The following is a 27,489-nucleotide window of genomic DNA, read 5'->3' on the forward strand; positions in this document are numbered from 1 at the left end:
TTGACAAGGTGTCGCATACTGCAGGGCAGAGGTCACGGGCTTTCAAGAGAACGGATGAATGAATGAACGCGCATAGGATCTAGGTGTCACGCCTTGATTTAGTACATGTGTAGGTAGGTACCTAGGTACATCATCTTGCCTATATCATCCCTATAGTAACTTTATTGAATATCGTATTCGTGAGGTGATTGATGAACAAACTCTTTATTCACTTGGTACCGACCGACTTAAGTACTACCTACATACCTAGGTACCTACCTACCTAGGTACCCTGTAGGTAAGGTATCTAACCCAAGGCACTTTAGTACCACAGACTGGATGGGCGTGGGTCTTGCCCTGCTCGCCTGCCTGGTTAGGACCTCCATACGTAGTAGTCCATTCTGCAACCGCCACCAACCAGCCTCTTGCAAGCGGAGCTTGCCTAGGCCCAATAATCAGGAGGAAAAAAGGTATGTCAAATCCCCACACTACAGCCACCTCGCGACGGGCTGTGGGTAGGACAGGACACTTCCCCCCTCTGGCCTGCGGAAGCTACGTATTGTATTCCATGTTCTTCTGTAGCCCGCATGAAACGTTATTCGTGCGTGACCTTTGCGATCGGGTTTACGTCGTTGACCTGATTACAGAGTACACCACACATTTATCGATTTAACTTTTTATTATTGTTGTTATCATTCTACCTTTTTTTCATTTTTTTCCTTCTCAGTGGCGAGTGGAACATTGTTTTGCTTCTTTTCCATCGTAGGGATGTGTCGGCAGTAACTATTGGACGGAACAAGTGCGGGAATCTTCGGTCTGATGTTCACGACGCGCGATTGATTGGCGATCGACTTCGACGAGCTCGAGCTGAAGGACACGACAAAGCACAACAGCCGGCAGCAAGGAATCGCCTTGTATGCGCCACGACGTACTGCATCGCAGCGGGGCTCGGGAAATTTGGACACTGGGAACAGCTCGCGCATCTATCAACTTGTGCGCGATCCATGGCGGCGTCGGTTGTTCTGAGACCAAGAATCACAGTGGACAGGTATCTCGAGTAGAGTCATCCGCCGCCTGCTTGTCTCAGATGGAGGCGTGAGGACCACCAGTGCGTCCTGCTTCCCGCCCTAAGCCCAGGCCAGGCCAGGTTTAATTACCAAGTCAAGTCGAGTCAAACGAAAGAAAACATTTGCATCTATTCATCACGTTGCTCTGACCAGTATTTTAACCTCTCTCAGCCGCTGAATCTGGAGAGTTCGACGACGTCTTGTACACGTCACTGCCTTCATTTTCAGCATAGTTTGGAAGCATTTGGAGTTCTATGTATATCACGGAATTATACATCGCTCTGTTCGTCGTCATGCAACAACCTGACCATCGGTGAAGAATTTTGCGACCAGCGATATTACGAAACAGCGCGCGTGCGCAACGATCGATTGTAACATATTTCCAGCGCGCGATTATTTTTTTGGGTTATCGAGCGGTAGCGGTGCCTCAGGAACTCTGATGCAGAGGCGTACAGATTCAGATCCGCCGCCGACAAGCTTGTCGGCGGCGCAGGATGTCCCAGGAAAGCTGCGGTCAACATCCACGGGACAGCCGCTACTGTTCAAGAAACGCAAGATTCTACCTCACCCGAAACCGAACGATTATACTACATGGAGAAGCGCCTCTGTGGGTGCTGCTCCCAAGCACACCAAGATGGCATCTGAATCCGGACCATTTGGGAGGACATTTGGCACACAGTCTCCAGCGTTGAACCATCTCTCGAACCATGCGCCTAGGCATCGTCAACCTGCCAGGAAAGGAAGCGGACCCGATTTGCCTCCAACCCCGCCGGCGCACTCGCGCAACTCCTCCTCTAGCCACTCGGTCATGCCACCGAGTCCGCCGTTTGTTGATACACCAGCCACAAGTGCCGAAGATGTGCGCAAGTCGATTTCGTCAAGCGCTAGCCCTCCCCGAACCCCCAGGACACCAACGAACCAAAGAAGCCCCCCAACTCCAGAAGTGACCCCTCCGCAGCTTTGTGTTGAGAAGCGACCGCGTCTGGCTCGACCGCCCGCATGCGATCGCTTACCTTCCAAGGCCACCACCGTGGCTTCCCAACCCGAATCGTTCAGGACTGCTCCGGAAGTTCCATACTCGTCCGAGGAAGAGGATAGCATTCCCAAGCTTAGGCCCGTGGTCTCGTCCGTACGGACCTCTTCCCAAAGTACCGTCCGTCAGACCAACGACGATAACTCAAAGGACAACAAGAAGGCGCGGACGATCGGGCTGGGTCTCGGATTGGAGTCTAAGTCTAGCCCTGCTACGAGCCCCGAGCCGAGACCCCTAACCCCTGGCTCACGAACATCGGATAAGTTTGTAAACTTTGATGGCGAGTGGGGAACCGATCAGCGATGGGATGCAGATGTGGACCGGACCGCCACAGGTCGGAAGCACAAATCACCTCGCGGAACGAGCGGTCAAGAGGTTGTTGAGGATAACACGGTAGTTGCCACGGCTGCTACAGAGGCACTTCGAACCATGCAATTCCCCCAATCCGCTGTAGCTTTACCCTCACCGCAGGAAATTCCTCGGGAGAGGGAAAGACGCCGGACCTTCCAAGTCGAGCCCGATTTCAGGCATCAATCATGCCCATCGCCGCCTGATCTTGAACCCTCGCCAGAACTGATCGCTTCAAAGATTACAATGACGAGACCTGAGATAAAGCAGCGAAGAATATCAACTGCTTCTTCCAAGTCTACAACTTCAAACGTGACCACCGAGGCGTCGCTTCCCGACACATCGTCTCGGAGCCAGAGGACATTGCGTCATGTCAGGAAACTGGACGGGCTCCGCCACTCGAGGCAAGACCTCTCCTCGCCAAAGCCAGAGTACAAATCGGCTCAACTGGAGTATGATGTGGCCAAACGGCCCCCTCTAAGTGGGAGGCTTTCGGAATCGCGGCATCAAAGCTATGCCTCGGTCAGTACTACAAACTCCATCTCAAGTCGGAAAGCACGCAGAGAGGTAATAAGGAATGGAGGCATTCCTGTAGTAGTGATACCGCAACGACGATCCTCGATCAAGTCAGCTAGCGAATCACCGTCGCTGCGGTCAGCTAGAAGTAGTACAAGATCGAAACGTAGCCACAGCGTCGGCTCATCGTCGCGGTATCCTCCTTTAACACAGCTTTCAAACGGCAAGGATCTCACCTCGTACTTTGAACCGATCCCTCGTCGGGGTAGAAACCGATCACAGGCTGACGGTTCGGAGCCTGGAGACCAGCGCACCATGGACTTCCCTCCCATTGTGCCCAGGCGCACGTCGTCACTTTCTGCTCCGACAAGTAGGAACACATCAAGGGCGGGCTCCTTGACTTCGGATAGCCTGCGACAGCTTGAAAAGGCCACGAGCCAACAGCCCGATGCAAGGTCTAGAGCACAAGGACCATCAGAGCCCCGATCGCAAAAGTCATACGACTCAAGGCAGGATCTGCCTTCTCGCCGGAAAGAGCGCCTTGCCGAGGAGCGTAGCGAGCGCCTTTCATCTGCAGATTCTATCAAGTCGCCACGACAGCACTCAGTGCACAAGCTTAGCGTTGATCATCACGGGGACCCGTTATTTGGTCGACGGCTGGCTGCCCAGCGGACACCGTTTTCCCAGTATTCGGTGGAAACCAGTGCGACGTCGCACGCCGAAGTGTCTGAGGCCCAAGCAGTCAGTCTGTATGCGCATCAAAACACATCGGTGTTGATGGTGGATCACTCGACACGGCCAAGTGAAAGTTCAAATAGCTCTCTAGCCCCCAGATTGGAACGTCCAATCATCAAGATGATCGACACAGACGCACGCACCGGACCTGTGACTCCTCCACAGCCGACATTTTCCCTGGATGATGTAGATTCGCCTCTACAAAACCCGCGGGATCCCCCGAAGCCTCCTAATACGCGAGTCGTACCTCCATCTATCGCTTTCATCCCGGCCACCCCATCAGGGCTGACACCAGCACAGGAGAAGGAAATGCAGCTTGGGAATTTCTATGAAGAGGTTGCACAGCGTCCACCCATGCCTCGGCGTATGTCGACTGTGGTACGCAGGGCTCTGGGCCGGCGTGAAAGCTATCAAGAGCCATCAGCATCTGCAGCGCCAAAGAACTCGGGCGGTCTTGTGTCGCGCACGTTATCGCTCACAAGACGGTCGAGCCTTCGCGGCGACAGACCGGACGATGCGGATAGGGAAGCAGTTGGACGGGATAGGAGACACACAGTCTCAGCGTATGGGGATCCCGACGATGAATTGGCAGATCCAAACAGGTTACATCCTCTCTGGCGACCAGCATATGCCGATGACGAGTCGGATCACAGCAGTGACGGGGAGTATGACGATGAAGATGGTGATCATCACCACCACAGGGGGGCGACACGCCCGCGAACCTTGTCAGAGCGGATGAAACGCACGTTTGCCATTCTGCCAAGTCGCGAAGACTATTACGGATCTAAGGATCCATATGTCCAGCCCAGGTCCCCAATTCGTCGCACCGTGCACCGCAGCAACAGCGGCAACCTACGTGTGGTTAAGAACCGCGCCAGCCTGGAGTCGATCTCTCGACCTCCAGTTAGCTACATGGGGAGACCATTCACCGCGCCGGGCGAGGACCGAGGAGGCAACAAGGGACGTGGCGGAATTTGGAGGTCTCTGTCTCAGCGACGCTCCGAGACTCCGGTAGTCGGCGGTGGCGGAGGCAGAGGTTCGCTGCCCAGGCGACGTTTGTCCCTTCGCGGCAAGGCGCTGGACCCTTCTGGCGGGCTTGGCTTGCTGCAAGACCTGCCGCGCCGGCTAAGCGAACGCAGGCGTGAAAAGAGAAGCCAGGAGTTGCGCCGTACCATCAGTGGGCCGCGCGAGGTCCGCGATGGCGTCGATGAAGTTATTGGGCGGAGGAGCGACCAGCGCGACGCCTACACCACCCAAAATGCGCAGTGATTTCATCTACCTTTGGAACGTGGGCACAGAAAGTTGTGCATCCCTAACGTATGGGACACTAATACATGAAAGGCAGACATGAGGACACTCAAGTCTATGAGCATGATTCCCACGTTTGCCCGTGAAGGCACGTTTAGGATTTCTTCGGGTTCTTATTATAATTCGCTGTTTTTATTTTTCAGCAACGCGACCGCAAGGAACCGTTCTTACGATATTGTACACACGAACAAATGATATCCACACGACGATTTTGATACTTGAAAGGAGGGGTGGGCTTTTTGTTCTTGGTAGGTATATACGACGATATGATGTCTTTCTGTGCATTTTGGGTTGCTTTTATTTCTACTTTTCTATTGTCAATAATTGGACGACCTTGGGGAAACGGTATGTACTCGGGTTTTCTCGCGCTTCAGCGACGCATGTCCTTTTTGTGCTCGTTGGTTCGAGAGCGAAGCTCTTGGTTTTCATCTTCCTCTCTTCTAGCCCTCCTTCTATACTGAAACCCCGTCTTTCTCTCGCCATTGGCGAAAAGATAAGCCGGGAAAGTTTTGGAGGGTTTTTTACGGCGTTATTCGTTTTTGGCTATGGCTGGCTATATACTCAGGCTTTTAGATTAGCTCCGCGTTTTATGACTGCTACGAATTATCACGATTACAACTTCGTTCTCTGTCTGCTCCAATGTGCCTCTTGGGTGTCTTGGGTTACGTTCCGTGGGTGAGCTACAGTGTGCCACAGCAGAAGTAAACCTACGACTTTTTCGCAGAAGAGGGCTCTTGGAATTCCATCGCGCAACATGACAGGCAAGGAAGACGTGCTCGTGAAATTAGAAAATCAACTTTTTTTTTCTTTCTTTCAAATCCGCTGCCCTAGGGTTCCAACACATGGGCTACAGTACATGGCTCACTCCCATTAACGAAGCCTAAAGTCGTAAAACAAACAATATTCCGTTGACGCCTATAACTCCTCTGAAAGTGATATATGGCTATGTGAGAAAAAGACGCGCATCTCTTTAAACGCAGGCCAAGGGCGTGCAGGCTAACATCCAGACCTTCTTCTCTGAAAGGCTGGAAGAACCGTCGCAACTGGAGCTCGCGACCGCGGGTCGATGGCGAGGTTAGCGTTTGCTGTCCGGACCACCCATCGCGCCAGGGGGTGGCATGCCGCCGGGGGGCATGAACGGCGGCGGCGGCAGTCCGGGCCCGCCTGGACCCGGCGGAGGCATGCCGGGGAATCCTGCAGGGAAGTTTGGCGGCATCATCGGGGGAGGGACACCTCCTGGACCGGCGGGGCCGGGAGGCGGGAACGGCATCCCTGGGAAAGGTGGCATTCCGGGAGGCAGAGCGCCTGGTGGCGGGACGGGGAGGCCGCTGGGGTTCGGGCCGCCGGGGATCGGGGGCGGGAAGGGCGGCATGTTGGGCATACCGCGGGCGCCTCCTGGCGGTGCTGTTGTGCGGAGAAAGGTTGTGAGTGTCAGCGTAATGTCTCGTCCCTGCAAGTGAAAAGAGTAAAGTTTTGCGCGCGTATGCGACCGGGTATCTCTCTGGATGGACGGGGCGACTTACGAGGCATTCCTGCGGGGAAACCACCGGGCGGCGCGCCCGGCATGCCTGGGAACGGAGGTGGAACGCCTCCGGGGAAGCCAAATGGCGGAGGGAAGCCAGAGCCACCGGGCTGGTTGTGTGGCAACATCGGGTTGGCGTGGGCCTGGCCTTCGGCGGCGTAGGATGAGGTGATGGAGTCAATGACGGATTGGGCCTTCTCGTGGCCAATTTCTGGAAGACGGCGTGGTGAGGTTAGCTAGGCGGACGCACATGCGCAAGGTGAACTATGTATGTGATGAGCAAGGACATCAACCGGCGGGTGGTCGCACGTTGGTAGTATTCTATGACGTTTCGCAAGTGGTTTCGGCCGCTGTTGTGCGCCTTTCGCACGCTCATGGAGTCGTGCGTGAGGTAGACATCGCAGTAATCGCCTGGTGTTATCGTATCGCAGTCAGATTATCGCATGTCGCGGGCATCGGTTGACTCCCTCTATCTCTCGACTGGAGCGAGCTGAACCTACAAAAGACTGGATCGCAGAGGTGTTAGTATGAGTTGCCATGATGAGATCGCAATAGGAAGGTCATCCTACACTTGGGCATCTTGAATGGTTTAGTTGGCCTGCAGACCTAGCGGCCTCAAGCTGGTCGATTGGGTAGAGTCCAAATCAGGAAAAAATGATATCGTGTAGGCAAGTAGTCGCGGAAATTGATATAATGTTGTGAATAGTAATTTTGCCGGCTGCAAAGTTACCTTGAGGGTTTTAGTAAATTCAGCTTGGACGTGACCAAAGAAATCGACCGCGTTCGAACCGCCCAGCCAATTAATGGCTTGTAGCAATTCCATTGCTAGAGTGCAGTACAGTAAGTATTTTGCGGGGATCTGGAAGCTACAGCCAGCCACATGTGGCGAGTGTCCATCCAAATTCAATTGGCCTGGGCTAGCGACAGGACAGGGATCCCCGTCCCGCCTGGGACATCGCGACAGATTTACCTTAGTTCAGGTACATACCTACCTTGCGAAATCGAACGGGGCCTCCTTGGGGGAAGCACAAGAGCAAAGCCATTTCAATTCGCAAAACACAATCACCTCTTGAAGTTTAGGAACAGCGCTGGGGGCAGCCAGCAGGACCAACAAAAATGGCGCTACCACGATCACTTCTGCAGTACATCTGCAGCCTCGTCCTCCTGGTCGGCGTCTCGCAGGCCCTCAAGTTCGAGCTACAGGGCATGCTGGCACACTATGACAACAAGATGCGGTGCATACGGAACTTTGTCGCAAAGGACACCCTGGTGGTGGTGACGTCCATCGTCAGCGGGTCCAAGGGTGACGGCATGGTGGTCAACCTGAACGTAGGTTTTGGTTCATGCTTGGGGTTTTGGCTCTGTTGTTCCTCCAAGCTAACAAACTGTCTCTCCCCTCATGCAGATCAAGGATGCCGTTGGCAACGAATACGGAAGGGCAAAGGACGTCGTTGGAGAGCAGAGGACAGTCTTTACATCACACGCCGACGCGGCATTCGACGTGTGCTACGAGAACATCCTGGACGGAAGTGCGTGAACAACCTAAACCCGCCGTGCGCCCCGATTACCACTACGCGATCCACCCCGCTGCGATGCTAACAGGGATGAATTCTTCGCTTCTACAGGCAAATACGTCCAGACCCCTCAAAAAACCGTCGAGCTCGATGTCGACATTGGCGCCGACGCCAAGGACTGGTCGGCCATCCAGGCCACGGAGAAGCTCAAGCCCGTCGAGACGGAGCTTCGCAGGATCGAGGAGATGGTTGCCGAGATCGTGGGCGAGATGGACTACCTCCGCGTCCGGGAGCAGAAGCTGCGCGACACCAACGAGAGCACCAACACCAGGGTCAAGTGGTTCGGCATGCTGACCACCTTCCTGCTCATTGCTCTGTGGGCCTGGCAGATTATGTACCTGCGTGCCTACTTTAGGTTAGTTTGCGATGTGTTTTGCTTTATTGGACGGGAATTCACAGCCGTAAAAAGCTATCATTTACTGACGATCCACTCTTACAACTTTCCACAGGTCCAAGCATCTCATCTGATCGCAAAAATAAGACATGCTGTGCAGGGGAGCGGGCTGGCGTTGTGTTACTCCTGGGTCTTCGGGTTTTGTTTGCAGGCTATCTTCCATCATGGTGTTGGGAACATTCATGTGTATTGCGAATCCGATGTTTTCGTCTTAGACATGTTTCTGCTAGTTCTGCTAGTACTGCTGGGCTGTCGAATGGCAAAGAGTGCCTAGGTAATCCAGAATGCTTTGGGTGAATTACTGCCAACCAAACTAGATTCCTCAGGAGTTCACTGATGAAGGGCACTATATATGTGTTTGATCTGTGTTTAAGACCCTTCACGGGATGGGCTGACGCAGCGTAAGCAGAGATATATAACAGACTTGAATAAGCACCGACTTTAATATTTCAAGGTCACTAGGGAGCATGGACATCGTGGCGAACATGCTGCTGATTCGGGGACATTTCTAGTTCTCTGTCCATTCAATAGTCGATGTTGGAACCAAAGAAGCCAGCCAGTCTTCTTGGTCACAGGCCACAGGGCCAATATGTACAAACATCGCACCTCAAAACCTGAACCAGAACGGGCAAAAAGCTGCCTGCCCACAGCTTGCCAAATTGCCACCAACCCACCACCACCACCACCACCACCACCACCACCACCACCAACAGCACAACTACTACAACAGAAAACGCCCAAGCCATGGCAAGCCAGTCCCAGTCTCAAGTCTCCAAACTTCATGCTCCAGGGGGTATAAACAAGTCCCAACATAAACACCCAATCAAAAGGCTTAACTGAACGGTGCTTGTAGTCCTTTTTTTGGACTACAAAAAGTCACCTGTGGTACGAGAGCGCCACCAACAAGGAGCGGTGGAAGGAATCATGACAAAGGAAATGAGCTAAAAAAAAAGTAACCTTCCGCCCTAAGAGGAAAAGAGAGGGGGAAAAGATTGGTGGAAGAGAAGAAAAGGAGACGATACCAAAATCAGACGCTCGTTTGAATCCCCTTAGTTGTCGTCATGTCATTATAAAAAGACTCCTCTGCAGATCGAGGAGCAAAAAGTAGTTGTTTTTTGTCTGGCCATTACGCAGTTACCCCTAGACTGTACCAGGGCACGCGCGAGCAACGCAACCCTAGCCGTCTTCTTCGGGTAATATCTTGCCAAGACTCCTCAGGACCTCCATGACGGGTAGGTTCTTGGTGCCGGCTGCGGCCTTTTCGCGTTCCTCGCGCTCCTTGAGCCGGTCTGCGCTCAGGCCGAGCACGCGGTCCGCCTGTCGTCCACCCGCTGCGACGCGCTGATCGAGCTTGTGCACGCTGTCGGCGAGTTTGTCAATGTCGACCTCTAACGGGGCCATCAGTGACTGTAGTCGCGACTGCGTTTTTGCTCGCAGCGAAGCAAAGTTGCTCGTCGGCTCCGTCAAAAAACGCAACATACGCGCCTCTTCCTCGTCGAGCGCCCCTTCGTCAGGCAGAGGAGCCTTGGTCGGGTCTTCATCTTCAAAGAGGGGTGGGAATTCAGGAGGTGGCTTCTCCAGCGCCAACCACTTTTTCCTTTCCAATTTCAAGCTGTACCGTACATAGTTAGTCACGCCGTAATTTGCCAACAAGCCTGAAAATCACGTTTACATACCGTTTGATGGTAGCCTCCAGCTCTACTATCTTTTTCTCGTTCTCAATATTGACCGGGTTTGGTTTTGTGATCACTGGCCGCTTGGGCTCGGCTTCACTCGCCTCGTCTTCCCGGCTGAACCAGTCCGAGAATTCCGACTTGTTCCCAAAGTCCTTTAAAAGTTGATCTTGTATTGCACGTGCTAGAATTCAGAGTCAGTATTTCGTTTTCGTCTTTGTTCAATCAGACACGCGTCTGACAATCGAGCCCCATCAGTGTTGTGACATGACTTACCTCCAAGAATCGCATTAGAATTCATGGAATCCACAGAGCCGTGCGCAGGCCTGTCCAGCAACGCCCTCTCGCCGCACCACGTAAGCAGCTGCTTCATCCTCCTCGGCTCCATCACATCGGCTTCGATGTGCTTGTAGAACTCGCCAGCGTTGACCTCGCGGTGCGGTATTGCACTGTGGCCATTTTCGATCAAAGAACTCGCCCGCCTGCCCCTCATTCCCAGGCTGCTCCGTCGCGCTCCGTTGCCGCCGGCCCCGCCCTTCCTGCGCAACTCCTTGTTGCGGTCCATTATGGGTGTATCGCTAAAAGGAAGAGCAATCTTGCGCGCTGGCTCATGGTGCTCCTGTCCATATATCATCCCCTCACCAGCTGGCCCGTCATCCATGCTGGTATCCATCGCATCATTTCGGGGTGTCGCAACCGGTTCCAGAGCCCTGTCTTCCGCCGCAGCCGCTGCTGCCGTTCGCTTCTTCGTCGGTGGCCTCCCCCTACTCGGTCTCCTTGCTTCAGGTGCCGTCGTTGCTGCTGGTACTGCATGTGCCGGTGCTGCATGATGATTCACTGCGCCATTTTCCACCACCGTTTCCATAGAGGATCGCGTCCGTCGGCCGGCCGTCGTCGCAGCGGCGCTGGCCGGTGCAGCCGCAGCCGTCGTCGTGGCCGCCGCCTCTGTCCTCCTGGCGCGCGTTTTCGCAACGGCGAGCGGTTTCGGTTCTGGCGCAGGGGACGCGCTCGGTTTCCTCCTCGTCGGCCTCTTTGTCGCCGGCGGTGGCGTCTCCTCCACGGGAGCCAGCTGCGGCGAAGCGGCGCGTTTCCTCCCTCCCACTATCGCCACGGGCGCGGCCTTCTTGGGCGGTCGCCCTGCCGCCTTTTTCGTCGCTGGAGCAGCTGATACTGCCGAGGGAGTGGCAGCATCCAAGTCGCCGGCCGCCGTCGAAGTCCTGGCTCGTTTCGAGCCACGCGTAAAGAGAAAGTCGCCATCCTGCTCGTCGTACACCGCGGCATCTGATCCCATCCCTCCCGTGTTAGCAATTCCTGACCTCCCCCGATCGGCGCGGTTTTCCTCCCAAGCCACCCGCTCCAACTTCATTTCCTCCCCCGTCATCATGGCCACAAAAGAATCCACCTACCGGCAAGGCGTTTGCTGTAGCGACGCGGCTCCCCCGGCTGATTGCTCATGCTCAAGTCCTGTAGCGGCTGGCGTGCACGTATGAGAGTCGTCATGGATGGCAAGCGGACGTCGAGGGCGAAGGCATGGATGCAGTCGGGGATTGGCGAGACTTTTTTGCTAGGTTTAGGTATGCGACAGCACGGCGAAATAATCGTCTGGTCCGTTGATCGAGCGATCGGACGTATATCGCTGGAATAACTTGTCGTCGGTCCCTCCCGAGCTTCGGTGCTGGGTCGCGTGTCGCAAAGCAATTCGAGGCTGCGTGCCCCCGGGCAGGCAGTTTTGGCTGGAGCCGCCCCTCCACTCCAAGACGCGTCAAATTTCCCCCCCAATTGCGGATTCGCCAGGCGCGGCCTCTTCGGCGCGTATAAAAGAGTTTGCCCAATTCCTTTTTTCGTGTGATTAGATTAATTCGATCGGTTCTTGTTCGGTTTCGTGACGGCGGTGAGGTTAGAGATGCTGGCTGAAGTGGTCGTATTTTCAATTCGTTGTGGTCCGCGCGAAGTTCCGCCAGTTCTGCCCAACTTGGTCCGTGGATTGCCGTGGTGGAGAGATATGCTGTCGCGCAAGGGCCGTGGAGCTTGCCATTTGTTTACCACCCGAAATCGTTCTGCACCACCCAACTCGCAAGTTGTACGTCAGCCCCATAATTCCAGCAACCAGCCCAATTTTCCATTGGAGGATGTACGGAAACTAATCCAGTTTTGTCCATGACCTATCCTCCTTGTTCTCTGGTCCGCTAACTGCAACTCGACTCAGATACTCGAATTGAATAGCGTGACTAATGCGACTCTCGTCTTTTACTGCAACATCTTGGATTCTTACTGGCTACTGGAGGGTCCGTCATCACGAAAGGTCCAACACTTGCAAAGTAAAGATATGCATGAAATTCATAAGTAGCTTTGCATAGATTGACTAGATCTAAATCATACCAATTGTACCTGAAAGGAATCTGCCTCCCACACAACTTGCTGATCGGGGAGAACAACCCTCATGTCTGGATTCATGTAGACAGACAGCGCACACGAGTCCGTACGCGGTGAAAGGCCGAACAGCCTTGTTCCTCCCATGAAAACATACTCTAGGAAAATCGAGAATATCTCGACAAAAAAAAATCAAAAGAAGCCAGTGCAGAACCCCCCAACGCCTATCTCCAACCTTTTTGCGTGTGTCCTTTTAGAGCCCCCAAGACGGTTGCTCGAATCGAGGCTGAAAGTAGAAGTTCAAGTGTAAAAACTAAGTGAGGTTAAGTAAGAAAGGATCGAAAGTTTAAGAATAAGACAAGTAAGAATAACCGGAGAACATGAAGAGAAAAAGAAGAGAAAACAGAATCCTCAAAAGGCGAAAAACTCCAAATCATGAAAAATAAAATAAAAGAAAAAAATGATAACCTGAGCGCCGACTGTCTTGTTGCTGTACAGTTCAATGCCCCCAAGTGGACAAACACCACGCCCTTATTATACCCAGTGAGTTTGATAAATCGTGTGCACATGAAAATGCTTTTGACATGCCGAGGGGCCGCAAGATCCCCCGAACAGATGTCTATAAGTTACTATCTCATAGAAAGACCATTCATGATGGTCGGCGGAGACTTGTCAGGGTTGGCCCGAGGGTGATCTGTTGAGCGCCACAGAAGAATCCCTGCTCCGGCTTGAGCCCGATCGCCGTCTCGCAGCATCTTGCGCCATCATGTCGAGGATCGCGGCAGATTCGTTCTATGAATACCGCCTCTGACCGCCGTTGGCAATAACTGGCTGCGGGGGCATTCCTGTTGGAGCCAAACCATAAGGATTCATTTGAGCGTTGAAGTGGTCCATTGGTGGTTGCTGCATGAACTGCCCCTGAAGCCCTTGTGCCTGGGTAACATTGCAGTCCTTGTGGGCAAGGAGTAATGTCTTTAGGTTCACAACTTCTTCCCGCAACTGACCAATTTGAGCTGTAAGGTTTTCGTTCTCGGCGCCATACATTTCGACCTTGCTCTGTAAATTAGCCAGCCACTGCTTTTTGCGCTGCCGACATTTGAGGGCAGCCACCCTATTGCGATTAATGTTAGCAATATTCACAAATCAATAGTCTGTAGAGTCGCGTAACTATAATTCGCATACCTGTTGCGCTCCAAAAAGTTCTTGCGCTTCTCCTCGTCTGTCTGTTTGCCCTTAGGGTTGCCCTCCTTGTCCAACTTCATCTCGTCGTCGTCATCATCCGACATCTCAGGCTCAGGGCTGAAGTGAGGCATGCCATTTCCATTAGCCTTGACCTGCTTAGTGTTTGGTGCTTTGGCTGGTTGGGCATCACTGCGCTTCCTCTTGCCATTGGTTGCAGGTGCTGGTGCTGCTGTTGTGCCCTTCTTGGGTTTGCCCCGGGTGGAAGGCCTGCTTTGCTCCACATCGTCCGAACCAACGCTGCCGGTTCGGTCACTCCTTGTGGCGCTAGGCGGCCCCGCTGACGTTCCATTACCGTTGTTCATATGAGGTGACGTCTTGATGGCAGGAGGTGGCGGGGCAGGATGCGCGTGGGCGTGCGCTTGCGGCGGCTGTTGCACAGCGTAGTTGTTCTGGGCCTGCGCACCATTGCGACCCTGAGCCAACATAAAGAGGCCGTTTGCCGCGTCATTATCATGTGGATCAAAAGGACCTGGTGCAGGCTTGGCTTCAGCCTTGACGTTTCCGTTTGGCATTTCCTCGGGCTGCGAGGTTGCAGGGAGCGACTGCTGCTGAGGTGGCTGTGTTTGCGCTTGGTTTTGGGTCTGGTTAATGCCTGCCTCGCGCTTCGCTGCCGCCGCCGCGAGAGCTGTCCGGTGGAAATCGAGAGTGCTTGGTGTCGTTCCGCCGTTCATAAATGCTTGAGCACTTGGGCTAGCAGCAGGAAACATAGACCCGCCTCCTCCTGGCGTCAAACCTGTCCTCAGCGAAGACTCGTTGGGCGTGGGGAATCCGCCACGCAGATGATGTGTGTCCCCAAAGTAATCATTCGTCGGCCCCGAAAGCATTGCCGGGCTCAACGGGCCAGTGCGTAGCGAGCCGCCACCCCAGTTGAACGGTGTCGCACCACTGCCGGGAAGTAGTGATGATGGAGATGTCAGCGCCGCGACGGAGGGCAACTTGGTGCCTCCGGGAGTTTCGGGTGGTGCTCCGAAAGATTGTTCGAACGGATTGGGCTCGAGGCTTAACGAACCACCCATTCCGGGGTTGAAATAATCGGGTGTTCCCTGTGCAGGCACGGGTCGCGGCGGAGGGGCCAAAGGTTTCGTGGTGGTATCCGCATTTGATTCTGGTCTCTTTGATTCGGGATCTGCGGCGCCGACAAAATTTGGTAAGCCATCATGACGACAACAAATAGTTGATGTCATGGAATAAACACTGATGCCAATGGAAAGCCGGTCGCATCACCGTTGATCTAGCGGGAATCACAACGGCGGCGGCGGCGGTGGACGGAGATATGTAAACGTCGCGCATTGGGAGCCGGTGACTCGGCATCGACGACACCGAACGATGAAAAAAAAACGAGCACTACATACCTTCAGCTTTGTTTGACGGCGACGACCGCTTCGGCGATTTCGTCTCGGTCTTGGAAACGATGACTGTTTCCGCCATGACGACGATGTCTAATCGGCCTATGTGGTACACGAATAGGAAAAGGGTGATTGGGGCGAAGAGCAAGGGCAGAAGGCCAGAATGGATTCGAAGGCAAACTCAAAATGACGGGATGTCGTCACGGATCACAGTCGGGGGAAGAGGCGGCTACAGCTGCTGCAACGCTATCGCAGCGTAACCTCTTTGTTTGGTAGGTAATCTAGATTTCCTGTGGTATAGGCGAAATGGGCGCGAGTCGATTTTGCGCGACCGATTACAGTCCAATGCTGCGAAAAGGGAGAAGGTTGGATGAATGGGTTGGAACTGGCGATGACGAAGATGACGACACACCCGTTGGAAAGACAAGAGGGCGAAAAGAAAGAGGAAATCAGAGGGTGTGGGGTGCACTGGCCACCTAGTGGGTCCACGCCGTCACCGCGTCCCCAATAATGACAAAAGTCGAAAATTTGAAATCGATACACCTTCACACCCTGGGCCGGACCTCCCTTTGATGTCTTGCTTTGCCTTCCAACTTAACTTGGATGGTCCCGTCCACCGCTCCTTAAACAATGTATGTATTACTTGCAAAATGTTCTTAGGTTTTTGTTGGCAGGAATCGGCCAAGTTTTGCTTGATTTCTGTGGTTTTTTTGGTGGTTTTTTTTCCTGTACAATTTTTTCTTTCCAAATTCTCAATTGCGAGCTCCACTGCCCAGGTCATGTTCAATCCTTGCAGCCTCCCGCGGACCAGGATACACCTCCGGTGGTTACTGTATATCCGGAATTTCAATACACTGTCTAGTCTTAGCCAGAGTGGGCAGGTTGCTCCGAAAAGTCGTCTTCAAAGCCGCCGGACGCACAAATGAATGGTCACCTATGGCCCAAAAGAGTACGCCCCTTTTCGCAAATCAGCAGCTGTTGTCGAGACCTGAAATTCGAGATCGATCGATTGCTTTTTTTTCTTCTTCTACCTATTATATTTAGAGAGGATGCATAGCCAATGCTTTTCAGTTTTGCAAAAGGATTATTCAGTGCCTGCGCACCCCTCCTCCCTGCTTCTTCACCCCAGACAAGGTCCGGAGTAGCTGCCGTAGTATGCAGCCATAGGGCGGATATTACTTTCGCCGGCTGTCATGTTACAAACCAGGGAGGAGAAAAAGGAAAACGTTAAACAAGGTATTGGATTACACCATATTTTGATGAATTCATGTATGTGGCAGGGTTAGGCTTTGCCAGACTTGCCAGAGTACATGGGACGGCCCAGAAGAAGTGGGTTTTGCAGACGCGTCGTGCGATAAACAGTAGGGACATTTTTCTGCGTCTATTTTTCTGGCACCGGCTCCGGCTGTGAACATGCTTCGACGGAGGAGAAAAACGGATGCCGGGTGCCCGCCATGATTAGTGCGGCTGGTGTGTGGGTTCCCCAGCTTGCCCAGTTAAGCAGGCAAGCCCAGCGAGCCAGCCAGCCAGCCTTCTCGAAAAACGAAAAAGAGGAGAAGCATACCGGTAGAAAGACCCATCCTTGCTACTTAGTATGCAACTCGACCCAGTAATTTCACACTGGCGAAATTTATACCATGCTAGAGCTGTTTGCTAGTGTGGGCAGCTCGACTCGCGCGAATCCAATCAGCAAACAATTTTTTTCTTGGTCGCTGTGGTCCTCGTTATCAATAGAGGTTTCTCGGTTCGGTCATCGCACTTTACAAACTGCCACCGTGGAGGGTCAAGAACAGAAGAAGTCTGTTATTATTAATACGGTCAGCCCCCCTCTTGGAAATTGGTTGGCAACGAGCCGGCTAGGTTTGCCACGACCTAGAACGGGCTGCTGGACTGGACTGGACTGGACTGGACCTGAGTATCGAAACACACGACACAGGGTCGTCTTACGAGGATGGCACACTGTGCGAGGCTGGAGAGATGACAGGGTGGATCCAGCGGGCGGAACGGTCAAATCAGAACTGACAAAGCTCTTTGTTTTCCAGGTAGGTGTGACGTATTGCAGTAGGACCCAGGCGACGCCTTAATTACCGTGTCCTCCCCCCTCCCTACCATGTGCTGGATAGAACTCCCCCCCCCCCGGGATATCAATAATTTTCAGCAGGCGGTAATACGATTGGCAAAGTGCGGTCAACAACCCCCGCCCATGGTCGCAAGCAGATAGAGATGCACACCGTTGATTGATTGAAAGTCTTGTTGGGCCTTATAATGATATTTTGAATTTCTTAAAATAAACCCGCAGTGACCGCAAATGGGCAATCGCACAAATGCATGAGCTTGAATAAAGCGGAAATTAACGTTTTTTTGGCCCGTGCTAACTTGCAGAGAAGACTTCCCACGGTTCCCAGCTAGCATTCCTCCGAGCCAGAATCTAGAGTGAGCCGATGACGCAAGAGCGCATGCCACGAGTGTGGTCGAGTCGCCAAGTCTAGCGGGGGGGCGCAAACTTGACCCGATAGCCGGGCCTGCGCTCTGGCCAAACGAGCAAATCCATGCAGACACGCCCACATTTGATGCTAATTGAACCTTTTTGACGCAATCGATATCGACCCGTCTTGTCTATCTACGACCTGACGCGAATCGGACTGAGAAGCGAACTGAAAGCCAAGCGGAGCCGTTCGGGTCGCCTCCGAATCTTTTTTGTGCTGGTACCTACAGTACGGTACGACTAAGAAGTTTGCTATTTTTTTTATTGTCTTAATTATTCAGCACGCCTGGATTGGTGTAGTTTTGTCTTTTGTAATCACAAGAAAAAGGGAGTGCGTGTAGTAAACACCTGGTGCTGTAGATCGCCCCCAGATCCACGCGACTTTGAACCAGACGTGCGCATCGGAGTTTTTGGCACAGATCGCCAACGAACGCGGTGCTTTTGCTTATGCTGTACGGTATGTGCTAGGCGTGGTTCTTGGCTCTGCGTTGGGATTGAACTACAAGTGTTTGTTGTTGTTTTTTTGGCATGCATGCACGCGCTTCAAGACAGATGGGATGTAGAACAAACACATTGCAGTGCAGGGTAGGTCGCTATACGAACACCATTCAGTTATTAATTATGAGATGAACAAGGAATCGTCCAAACCTAATCATGAAGCCACTGTTTCGTATATGGTGTCGAGTGCCTGGTGGCAATAACGATGCTATAGTACAATCTACCTACCTAGGCAGGCGTCCTTTTCTCCTGCGCAAGCACACAAACCCGGCCGAGATAGCCTGCCCTCCCCATGCTAGCTCTGCGCGCAATTGGTAGGTTGCCCCTTACAGCCCAGCCTCAGCCCGCACCTTGAAGCCCTGTCGGGGCGCGTGTATCCGAACACCGCGAAGGTTCTCGATCACAATCTCAGCCTGGTCCATGTGGACCAGTTTGCCCGAGTCCCGATGTCCACTTCCAGTGTCGGTCGGCCAGAGCCTCACCATGGAGCCCCTGGTCAGGCCCTCGCCATCTGCGGCGGTCAGCTCAGCCCCGGTGTAGTCCTCGTTGTGCCGAGAGGCGAGGATCAGCTGCGCAGCCTCCTTGCCCTTCAATTTACGGGGCTTGGGTCCGGATGACCCGGCCGCCCCCACGGCCTTGTCGAACCGCTGTATCCAAGCGAACACGCGGGGGAACAGCTCAGCAGAGACTTGGTTTGCGGGGAGGGCCGGGCTTCCGGGTAAAGTGATGAGCCAGTGAAACGGCCAGATGGCCTCTATATCGGCGAGGCTCGGCTTATCCGTTTGCAAAATCCAGTCACCTGGGAGTTTGTTTATTTTTATTTTTTTTTAATTAGTCAGGTCTCCTAAGACGTCATCAGGACAGTGCCACAAGGGAGGGAAAAAAAAAAAGGCTCCCAAGTCAGCAAGGTGCGTCAATGTTAAACTTACGTCCATCCGCAAGCAAGGTCGTCTCGAGCAGCTCCATCGCGTCTCGGATCTTGTTGACGGCGTCCGCCCGCGACAGCCACCCTCCCGCCGGCGGGCCGCTGATGAAGCTGGCCCTGTCCTTTTGAAATTTGGGGTCCTTGAGTGCCGGCAAGTCGCGAGGCAGCAGGCTCATGGCCGCGAAGAACATGCCCGTGTCGAGCGTCAGCGCCGCGAGCAGCCGCTGGACGCCCTTGGACTGAGGCTCGGACGCTCCCAGTTTGGGCACCGACGGATGCGCCTCCTCCAGCTTGGAGAGGATCAGGCGAGTGTCCAGGTAGACGTCGCGGCCGATCGTCAGGACCGGTATGCGGCGGTATTGAACCCCTAGCTCCTCAGAGAGGTCTGGTCGGGGCATGATAGGCGGTTGCAGCTGTTGTCCGGGAGTCAGTGATTATGCACTCTTGGGGATTCGGCCCAACCTGCTTTGCTTACGCATTGCATGTACGGTATGCCTCGGAGGGCTAGATACCACGAAATCCTCCTCGCAAATGGAGAATAGGGGTAGTGGTATAGAACGATAGGTTGCTCCGAGCTTGCCATGGTGATTTGCGGCGCAACGATCTGTATCTCTTTCAGCTGTTACTATCAGATTTGACTATGTAGTGATTGGCGACTGTCTCGGCTTCTGGATAGAATTTCAGTGTCCACCACAAATTACTTCCCGTCGAGTATCTCAATATATGCTTTTGTTGGTGATGTAATGCTGCGTTGTTATATCTTAACAGTAAGCTTGAGTAGAGGTGAGCGGAGGGGCAACTTGACGTACCTCGGCAATTCGGCCGCCGCTTATAATTCAGGGGTACTGTGCAGATCCAACAACCAACCATTGCACGAGATTGGAAATGCGGCTTACATTGAAGATATCGCGTTTCTAGAAGCCGCGGCTGGGCATTAATTAGATCAGTATAAGTGCGGTAAATCATACAACTATGTTCGGTAATTTTCGTATTGCCGGCCAAGACCTGTAATTGTACACGAGGACGGCCTGACCAAAAAAAAATATACGTACAGACAGACATACACCCAAACCAACACGCACAATGGCAATCATATCCAGTCAGTAATAAATTGAGGCAACTAACTGCATTCAACCGGACAAATCAAGCCCGCACAGAATCACGCCGCCCGGCAAATGGATTGATGAGAGTTCTCCAGAAACCTCTTTTTCTCGAACCACCACCCGCTCCAGCCTGTGTCTCGAGCCTGAGCAGCGCAGCAATCTCGGCTTCCTCTTGACGTTTCCTGCTCTGCTGCCTCAGCCTGAGTATCTCCCGACATACGGCAGGAAACATTTCTTTGACACTATGGTTCATATCCAATATCAGCAACATATAAACGGTAGCCCCGCCAATGGAAATTGGGACCAGGGAATGGACGGGCAAAGATAAAAGAGCTCATATCAGGTCAGGCCTGACAGGTTTTACTTACTTGTCGCCAGTCCTTGCGCTTATCTCCAGAAAGGAGCAGCCCATGTCGAATGCAGATGCAGTCTTGAAGCCCCCAGCCCAGGCCACCCGGCGTTCCTCTTCATCGACGTCGCTCTTGTTTCCGACAAGGACCAGGCCATAATCCCGACGGATCCCGCGGTTCTTTGGGTTGCTGCTCCGAAATGAGCCACTTATGAACCTCTGGACGCGGATCGCAAGCTCGAGCGAGTCTTGGTCGGTTATGTCGTACAGAAGCACCGCGCCCTCGGTAATCGCCAGTGCTTGTTCCAGCATCAGGTTAGTGGTGAGATGTTTTGATGGTAGCTCGAGTACATCCACGTTGTAGCTGAGACCGTCGATCTGGATTGACTGTCGGCAACCGCCTTCGACTTTTCCTTGTGTGGGATCAGGACTGTCTTTGAAGGAATTGAGAGCAAACTATCCAGCGCAAGAGGAGACGACACCATCAGCATTGAGCTCACTTCCTGTCCAGGCTTCAACATCTACATCATCGTGACTGGCATGTCAATTTCGACATGCTTCGAGGGGGAGTCCAGTGTTGTCATGAGGCACAAACCCTAGTGAGAACACTTGTTTTCCCGCAGCCTTTGGCGCCAACGATAAGTACACGAAAATCGCTCTCCGTCTTCACCTCACCCTTGGCCTCTGCAGGGCGCCGATTCTGTGCCTCGAACTGGCTTAACCTGCTAGTTCGATCCGAAGTCATGTCGTCGCCTTGTACCTCTTGCCATGTGAAGATGGCCTTTAGATAGTTGGCCTCTTCATCGGTCCATTGCATTGAACCCATGGTGATGATAACAAAATTGGCCGAATGTCAGTTTTAACTCTGCACACAAGGCAGTGGCACAAGACTGGAAGTACTGGCCGTGGTGGCTCGAGGTGCGATTTCCATATAGACACCAAGTGGCTGACTGGTGTTGAAGAGCTGTTGATCTCCGAACTTTCCACATTTCGAGGAAATGTCAAGTCAAGGAATCAGTGAGTGTACAGAAATCAAGTAACATATAACATATATGAGGCCCATCCGCTCAACTCGCCGCAGCATGGAACACATGGTGAGCTGGGGCATAATCTGAGAAGCAAAGGCCTCGATACCACCCGCCTACTCGCTACCATTCCGTTTTGCGGTCATGCCACAACAGCAAAATTGATCTCGTAAGTATCAGTGCTACGAACATTCGGGCAGTCAATGGTTTGGAAAAAGGCCAGCTCATTTACATGAAACCTCTTCCCTTGCTCTGGCAAATGATTCGTATTCTCCCGAGCGGCGAACAAGTGTTACAACATCGCGGTCCGGCCTGCCTCGAGCCACGGCCTATTCGTCGTATTCCGTGTCATATGCAGTGTGTCTGGAAATAATGCAGGCAGATCAGGGGTATGCTAAAGCAAAGAAGCAATGTTGGAGGAAACCTCGGGGGCCGGAGCCGAGCCAGAAGCAAACGTCATTTGCTTACACGGCAGCGACGCGTGGAATGTCTTCGGGCACAATGCAAGCTGTTGCACCACCATCTAATCTGATTCTCGTGTTGCAACCTGACCGTTGCATAAATATCATGATGGCGGGTTTGCATGTTGAATACGTTCATGTGAATAGATCAAGAAATACATACTGACAGATGTAAGAGGATATAGAAGTGGGCCTTGGAACACGACCAAATTTACATGGTACTTGGTTACATCCTCAGAAGCCCACGGATGGATATATCTTGAGAGGGACCAGAGTTGAAAATGCTTTTATGAATGTCAACGTAACGAGAGGTTGTGGCTTGTGCTCTCATAGACGAGATGTTTGCTTACTCGGATTAGTCCCACAGAGCCCACTGGGCTTCCAACTTTCTATTGAGAGAGAGAGGGAGAAAAAACGAGACAAAAAAAAAAAAAAAAAAAAAAAAGAGAGAGAGAGAAAGAAAGAGAGAGGACGGAAAGTTCCGATAGCAAAGATAACATAGGGACGGTACCAGTTCACCGTATCGGCTTGTTTGTGGAACCGGATCTTTCGTCATTGAAGCCGAAACAATCATACGTTATATTTTCAGGATTTTGTATTGCATGAATCGAGTACAACGCCCTACCACTGGTAGAATGATAGCTTGGTGGATAACTTTAATGTTGACAGCTGGTCCGAGGGAGATGAAGATGGAGACGGGATCACTGCATGGGCTCCAGAGTCGTCAAGTCGTGTATGGAGAGGCTCGGTTAACGGAAGCCTTGCCGCAAGTTGCTGGAGAATCAAACACGACCCGCCTTGCCGCTGTTTGGGATTCGAGATTTCTGGCGCGACAGATTGACCGCACGTGCTGGTGCAGGCAGTCTGACAGTCTGGCAGTCTGGCACCTGGCCGCCCCACTCAACCCAAGCTAAGAATAGGTCTGGTAGCGGTTATTCCAACTTCAAATAACTGGTGCCTCCAGGGCTGGCTGCCTACATAGTACCTGTAGGGAATGGAGGTTCCGCCACAGCACAGCCAAAATTCCTCAACGCTCCATACCATGCGTGTTTCCTCCGGACGCAGCCCAGCCGGAGCCCAGTCGGACTTGACCAAGTTCGATTTATTATGTATGGTATATGCGAATCTTGCCTTGGTAACCGTTGACGATCAAATAGCCCCTGCGGCACAGATTGGTTGCCACAACCAAGCTTTTTCAGTTGTGCCACATAGTGCACGCTCCAATAGCCTTTCAATGCTCGATAATTTTCACGATGGCCATCCATTAATTAGCATGGAGCTGAAGGCTTCTTCAACCGAGAGGAGCGACCCGCTGAATCGCACGAGCAATGAGGGGCATGGATGCAAAACAAGGCCCCTTGTCCGAGCATTGCTCTACGATGGATACCCTCTAGCAAGGTGAGACCATCAATGGGGCAAGGTGAGTGATTAGCCGGGTAATCGATCGCTCTTTGCTGTAGGATTGACTTGGGGGAGGCTGTGAGGGCAAGCATACTTGACAGAGACCTCTCGCCCTTTGCTGCAACCCTTGGCCGCTTATCCTAACCAGAGTGGCTGCGCCTTCTCACTTACAGCGTTTTATTTTTAATTTGTGTTAATATTTTACTTTGGCTTACTCTGTCGAGCAGGCCTCGCGCATCAGATCAGCAAGCGACCACTTTAACGCAGTAATCACCTTAATCAACTCGGCCGACAGGCCATAAGCGCCCTGAACGTTCCTCCGTTAAGCGATTTGAGCAATCAACAAAACGCCACTGCCTGCAACTTGAAGGCGTAGGGAACTTTTTTGGTGTTTATTGCTTGGCGTACCGCTGCATTGATATCGATTTGGGATTCTACAGCAAACAAAAAAAAAACATTTTCTTCAACAACTTCAATCTTGAGCTTTGCGCCTGGTTGATGTCTGTGTGTTAACGGTGATACTGTTTGGGGGAACCAGGTGGACAGACCTGTGATATATACCTTTGAACGCCGACACGCCCGCAGCATCTCTGTGATGAGAACGTGCCCTTTCACGCAGTCTGACTTGTATGATGGACTCAAAATTCAATGACAACGAAAGGGCCAACAACTCTCGTCCTGTGTTGAACCGCCAAGTATCAAATATCTCAGATGTCGCCATGGACAGTGGGAGACATCAAGATGGAGTAAATCCTTCATCGCGAATACGGCCAAGGCACTCACTTGTTTCTTTGCCTTCCATCGCGTCGCCTCAACCGACGCAAGATTTTTATACCTCTCAGCAGCAGCCACCTCCGCTGCCTTCTCAGGTTTTGTCTCGACAAGGCAGTTCCCAAGGACAGGACTTGACCTCTAGTCCTGCCGAGATCCAAAACCAACATTTCCAAGACTACGACCGAAACTCTTCCCAAGCAAGCACGCCTAATACCAGCTACCATAATGACAGCCAACATAGTGGCGCATCTCAAACCACGGCCGTTTCGACACCTCGGCTTCCTTTGCGGTCACCAAACCTCACACCCGGGAGCGCCATGTCATATAGAGGGCGTCAAGGGTCAACGGTACATGAGGAAGACAAGACTTCCGTAGATATCACATCGATACAGTTCACTGGCTACAGTGGTGATCCCACCAAGTCTCCGGGGCTTTCGAGGCCGACACCCGAGCCATCACCACTCTTTGGACAAGATGGTATGGGGTTCGACTTGTCCACCGCCGCTGGTCTTGGGCCGTGGACACAAAGCCAGGAAGACAACCTGAGAGAAGTTTATCCTGAGCAAGGGGCTCGTTTGGCAGGTGGTCTCGGCTCCGGCTTCCGGACCGCGACGATCCGAGAAGCCGACCTGGTGCTTGCCGCACCCCCTAGCTCCAACAAAAAGGAGCCTCTGTCCTTCACCAAGCAAGTTTCTGCAAAGCTGAGCCGGATGAAGACGATCAGGCTTGCCCAGAGCGAGGCCGACAGGCGTGACGAGATCATCGAGGTCATCATGGAGTGCCCGCCGAAGCAAGGCCCCGACACTGGCAATTTCGACATGAGTGATATGGGCGGCCCGTCCTCGTCGCTGGAGGACTTGAAGAGTCCTTTCCAGCCAGGGATGCGCAGGACGACATTTCCAACCAAGGACGAAGAAAAGACACAACTATTTTATCCGCAGCCGAACTGGCGACCGTTCGTCATGCGCGGGCCGTACATGGGCTATCTCATTCTTCTCGCCCTTGGCATGGGAATTGGGACTGAGCTCTTGTACCGTCAGTCCGTGGAGCAGCCCCTGCTTACTTTTAAATCGCCCGAGGACATATCTGCCGCAACGTACCTTACTCTCAAGTTTGGCCCGACGATTGTTTCGGTAGTCTTTGGTGTCTTGTGGCAGATGACAGACATTGAGGTCCGCCGACTCGAGCCGTTCCATCAGCTCTCCAAGCCCGAGGGCGCACTGGCGCAAGAGTCTATCAGCATCGACTACATCACGTTCATCAGCTTCCTACGCCCCTTCCGAGCGATGCAATATGGTCACTACGCCGTGTTTCTCTCCTCGGCCGCATCGCTGCTGGCCACCACGCTCGTGCCAACCCTTGGCGCTGCATCAATCGTAATGACGCCTAACAGAGAGCAGAGGCTTGCCAACCCAGGGGTGGAGAAATCAATCATCATCAACCCCGTCTGGGCGCGCTGTCTTACCAGCGTCCTCGTAATCGTGGCATTTTTGGGCGGTGTTTTGCTTTATGTTCTCAATACCAGGAAGTCTGGGCTTAGTGCGGATGTCAAGGGCATCTCGGGGTTGGCTTCCATGGCGGTTGTTAGCCGTAAGTATACCCTTCTAAAGAGCAACATTTTAGTTTCTCTTACTATTCTTGGCTTTGTGTAGCCTGCTAACGGTTAATGTTTTTCTTCTTCTTCTTCTTTTAGACATCCTGATGGACTTTCAAGATATGGACACTGCTCAGCCCCAGGATATCCATCGCCGACTCAAAAACAGGCGTTATGCTATTCGCAACTCCTCGCTGGCGCCCATGGACAGCCAGCCGGTGTCGCTCGCGTCGCGGCGACGAACATCGACCCTTCAAGACAGCAGCGACAACAATGAAAGCGGCCTCTCGCAAAACCCGCACCCACTCATGCTGCGGGCCGCAGGCTGCGTGCCCCTGATCGGCGCCATTGTGGTGTTCTTCATCCTGGTTTACGTGGTGATCTTTGTTAGCGACGCGGCTGTGATTACGGACCGTGCACCCTGGATCATCACGATGTTGGCGGTCACAATCAAGATGGGCTGGGGTGGGCTCGACGCGGATCTGCGCATGATGGAACCCTACCACATCTTGTGGCGCCGCCACGCTCCGCCCAAGACGCTGACGCTCGACTACACGGCCATGCCCGTGGGCTGGGTGGCGGTCAAGGGGCTCTTCAACCGGCACTTTCTCGTCTTCCTCGTCGGACTCGGCACCGTCATGTCCGAGGTGCTCACCGTCCTGGTCACCTCGCTGGCCACCGTGTCCGGGCAGGACTTTTTGAAGCACGAGCCCGCGCAGATCATGCAGCCGACGGTGGGCCTCATCCTGGACGACGACGAAGAGGGAGGTCGCACCGTCAAGGCCGGCCAGGAGACCCAGGGCTCCTTCTTCACCACCCTGGCGGCCGTCTCCTTCATCCTGATCTACATGGCCATAGTGGCGGGCGCAGTGGCCGTCAAGCGTGGAAAGCCGTTCCTGCCCCGCCAGCCAAACACAATCGGTAAGTTTTGATTGATCGTAGAAGGACAAAGGAGTAAAATGATAAAGGACATCTGCTAACGTGATTGTGTTTTTGATGGGTTTTCAGCAAGCGTACTCGCCTTCATCCACCAGAGCAAGATGGTGTACGACTTTGTCGGAACCAGCAAGTTCAACAGGAACGCCATGAAGAAGCGGCTGGCAGAGGTTGGCAAGACCTACGGTGTCGGTTGGTTCACGGGTCGCGACGGGCAGACACACTGCGGTGTCGACGAGGAGGAGCTCCTGGGCGACTTTATCCCAGGCTATGGTCTTGGTGATACCAAACAGCCATGGGTGGCTGTGTGATTCTCATGCTCGAGGATGGGATTCATCGTATGGAAAGTGTTGACGATTGGAACAACGGTCCTTGTATTCTTGATACCCCCCCTAGGCCAGCTAGCAATGATAACGAATGGCATGTCCATGAGATGGCACAAGGAGCTACATATAAGCATCTGCATCTGCATCTGCATCTTTAATATCTGGGGACATCTTTATCCTACTTTATTTTTATTATAGTGCGCAAAATCGGGATGCTTGACTGATTTCGGCAATCATTTTACATACTCTAGTTCTAGTTCTAGAATGCGCCCTGCTGAAGACTTTCTTTTTATTGTTCCTACAGCCTCGATCTGCAGGCACGGCATTATGCGCGTAAATTGCACATGTAAGGCATATGCCTGCCACAAACCTATGCAAGCCCGGCGCGGGGCTCTCAGGGAATATCCATCGACGCCGGAGATGCGGCTGCCAAACTAAAAAAGAAGTCCCACGATGCATTCGCAGTGTACTGTAAGGATTGGTCTTGCACCGTCAAGTAGATATT

At 53.0% G+C, this 27,489-nt stretch overlaps 9 protein-coding genes across 9 annotated transcripts; 4 read left to right on the top strand and 5 right to left on the bottom strand.

Annotated features, from left to right (window-relative positions):
• Positions 1–530: 530 nt before the first annotated feature.
• On the top strand, positions 531–5,620 carry MGG_08208 (uncharacterized protein). Its single transcript, XM_003715142.1, has one exon. The coding sequence runs from the start codon at positions 1,486–1,488 to the stop codon at positions 4,945–4,947; it is 3,462 nt and encodes a 1,153-aa protein (XP_003715190.1). The 5' UTR covers positions 531–1,485; the 3' UTR covers positions 4,948–5,620.
• On the bottom strand, positions 5,511–7,314 carry MGG_08209 (uncharacterized protein). Its single transcript, XM_003715143.1, has 5 exons — positions 7,078–7,314; positions 7,009–7,014; positions 6,818–6,919; positions 6,510–6,719; positions 5,511–6,390 (listed from the first exon to the last, which is right to left on the bottom strand). The coding sequence occupies exons 1-5, from the start codon at positions 7,085–7,087 to the stop codon at positions 6,062–6,064; spliced, it is 657 nt and encodes a 218-aa protein (XP_003715191.1). The 5' UTR covers positions 7,088–7,314; the 3' UTR covers positions 5,511–6,061.
• A 133-nt stretch (positions 7,315–7,447) lies between these two features.
• Positions 7,448–8,978, top strand: MGG_08210 (endoplasmic reticulum vesicle protein 25). The gene is made up of 4 exons (XM_003715144.1): positions 7,448–7,837; positions 7,914–8,037; positions 8,134–8,437; positions 8,532–8,978. Exons 1-4 carry the CDS (start codon positions 7,625–7,627, stop codon positions 8,548–8,550), a joined length of 660 nt encoding a protein of 219 aa, XP_003715192.1. The 5' UTR covers positions 7,448–7,624; the 3' UTR covers positions 8,551–8,978.
• Positions 8,951–12,149, bottom strand: MGG_08211 (uncharacterized protein). Its single transcript, XM_003715145.1, has 4 exons — positions 11,556–12,149; positions 10,426–11,430; positions 10,153–10,333; positions 8,951–10,088 (listed from the first exon to the last, which is right to left on the bottom strand). Exons 1-4 carry the CDS (start codon positions 11,647–11,649, stop codon positions 9,653–9,655), a joined length of 1,716 nt encoding a protein of 571 aa, XP_003715193.1. The 5' UTR covers positions 11,650–12,149; the 3' UTR covers positions 8,951–9,652.
• Positions 12,053–12,829, top strand: MGG_15068 (uncharacterized protein; the record flags this gene model as incomplete). Its single annotated transcript, XM_003715146.1, has 2 exons — positions 12,053–12,229; positions 12,608–12,829. 2 exons carry the CDS (start codon positions 12,053–12,055, stop codon positions 12,827–12,829), a joined length of 399 nt encoding a protein of 132 aa, XP_003715194.1.
• On the bottom strand, positions 12,475–15,541 carry MGG_08212 (BZIP transcription factor). The gene is made up of 3 exons (XM_003715147.1): positions 15,114–15,541; positions 13,702–14,887; positions 12,475–13,630 (listed from the first exon to the last, which is right to left on the bottom strand). The coding sequence occupies exons 1-3, from the start codon at positions 15,187–15,189 to the stop codon at positions 13,312–13,314; spliced, it is 1,581 nt and encodes a 526-aa protein (XP_003715195.1). The 5' UTR covers positions 15,190–15,541; the 3' UTR covers positions 12,475–13,311.
• A 2,635-nt stretch (positions 15,542–18,176) lies between these two features.
• Positions 18,177–19,789, bottom strand: MGG_15837 (uncharacterized protein). Its single transcript, XM_003715148.1, has 3 exons — positions 19,491–19,789; positions 19,020–19,428; positions 18,177–18,889 (listed from the first exon to the last, which is right to left on the bottom strand). The coding sequence occupies exons 1-3, from the start codon at positions 19,596–19,598 to the stop codon at positions 18,417–18,419; spliced, it is 990 nt and encodes a 329-aa protein (XP_003715196.1). The 5' UTR covers positions 19,599–19,789; the 3' UTR covers positions 18,177–18,416.
• A 369-nt stretch (positions 19,790–20,158) lies between these two features.
• MGG_15838 (uncharacterized protein) lies at positions 20,159–21,502 on the bottom strand (the record flags this gene model as incomplete). The annotated part of the gene is made up of 3 exons (XM_003715149.1): positions 21,063–21,502; positions 20,487–20,845; positions 20,159–20,360 (listed from the first exon to the last, which is right to left on the bottom strand). Exons 1-3 carry the CDS (start codon positions 21,291–21,293, stop codon positions 20,159–20,161), a joined length of 792 nt encoding a protein of 263 aa, XP_003715197.1. The 5' UTR covers positions 21,294–21,502.
• Positions 21,503–22,949: 1,447 nt separating this feature from the next.
• On the top strand, positions 22,950–27,264 carry MGG_12321 (uncharacterized protein). Its single transcript, XM_003715150.1, has 3 exons — positions 22,950–25,718; positions 25,822–26,643; positions 26,731–27,264. Exons 1-3 carry the CDS (start codon positions 23,984–23,986, stop codon positions 26,967–26,969), a joined length of 2,796 nt encoding a protein of 931 aa, XP_003715198.1. The 5' UTR covers positions 22,950–23,983; the 3' UTR covers positions 26,970–27,264.
• Positions 27,265–27,489: the final 225 nt, after the last annotated feature.

The sequence above is a fragment of the Pyricularia oryzae genome, chromosome 2, assembly GCF_000002495.2.
Source record: "Pyricularia oryzae 70-15 chromosome 2, whole genome shotgun sequence".
NCBI lineage: Eukaryota > Fungi > Ascomycota > Sordariomycetes > Magnaporthales > Pyriculariaceae > Pyricularia > Pyricularia oryzae.

Bases quoted from the DNA above. Each gene is read 5' to 3' on its own strand.
- MGG_08208 (XM_003715142.1), top strand. From the start codon at position 1,486: ATGCAGAGGCGTACAGATTCAGATCCGCCGCCGACAAGCTTGTCGGCG.
- MGG_08209 (XM_003715143.1), bottom strand. The intron at 6,720-6,817 runs GTGCGACCACCC...GCCGTCTTCCAG, and splicing joins CGTCATAGAATACTACCAAC to AAATTGGCCACGAGAAGGCC. The intron at 6,391-6,509 runs GTAAGTCGCCCC...TCCGCACAACAG, and splicing joins TTTCCCCGCAGGAATGCCTC to CACCGCCAGGAGGCGCCCGC.
- MGG_08210 (XM_003715144.1), top strand. From the start codon at position 7,625: ATGGCGCTACCACGATCACTTCTGCAGTACATCTGCAGCCTCGTCCTC. The intron at 7,838-7,913 runs GTAGGTTTTGGT...CCCCTCATGCAG, and splicing joins GCATGGTGGTCAACCTGAAC to ATCAAGGATGCCGTTGGCAA. The intron at 8,038-8,133 runs GTGCGTGAACAA...TCGCTTCTACAG, and splicing joins CGAGAACATCCTGGACGGAA to GCAAATACGTCCAGACCCCT.
- MGG_08211 (XM_003715145.1), bottom strand. From the start codon at position 11,649: ATGACGACTCTCATACGTGCACGCCAGCCGCTACAGGACTTGAGCATG. The intron at 11,431-11,555 runs GTAGGTGGATTC...GGATGGGATCAG, and splicing joins CTACAGCAAACGCCTTGCCG to ATGCCGCGGTGTACGACGAG. The intron at 10,089-10,152 runs GTATGTAAACGT...TGTACGGTACAG, and splicing joins CTGGAGGCTACCATCAAACG to CTTGAAATTGGAAAGGAAAA.
- MGG_08212 (XM_003715147.1), bottom strand. From the start codon at position 15,189: ATGGCGGAAACAGTCATCGTTTCCAAGACCGAGACGAAATCGCCGAAG. The intron at 14,888-15,113 runs GTATGTAGTGCT...TCGGCGCCGCAG, and splicing joins GCCGTCAAACAAAGCTGAAG to ATCCCGAATCAAAGAGACCA. The intron at 13,631-13,701 runs GTATGCGAATTA...TAATCGCAATAG, and splicing joins AACTTTTTGGAGCGCAACAG to GGTGGCTGCCCTCAAATGTC.
- MGG_15837 (XM_003715148.1), bottom strand. From the start codon at position 19,598: ATGGCAAGCTCGGAGCAACCTATCGTTCTATACCACTACCCCTATTCT. The intron at 19,429-19,490 runs GTAAGCAAAGCA...CCCGGACAACAG, and splicing joins GCATACCGTACATGCAATGC to CTGCAACCGCCTATCATGCC. The intron at 18,890-19,019 runs GTAAGTTTAACA...ACAAACTCCCAG, and splicing joins GACCTTGCTTGCGGATGGAC to GTGACTGGATTTTGCAAACG.
- MGG_12321 (XM_003715150.1), top strand. From the start codon at position 23,984: ATGATGGACTCAAAATTCAATGACAACGAAAGGGCCAACAACTCTCGT. The intron at 25,719-25,821 runs GTAAGTATACCC...TTCTTCTTTTAG, and splicing joins TTCCATGGCGGTTGTTAGCC to ACATCCTGATGGACTTTCAA. The intron at 26,644-26,730 runs GTAAGTTTTGAT...ATGGGTTTTCAG, and splicing joins CCGCCAGCCAAACACAATCG to CAAGCGTACTCGCCTTCATC.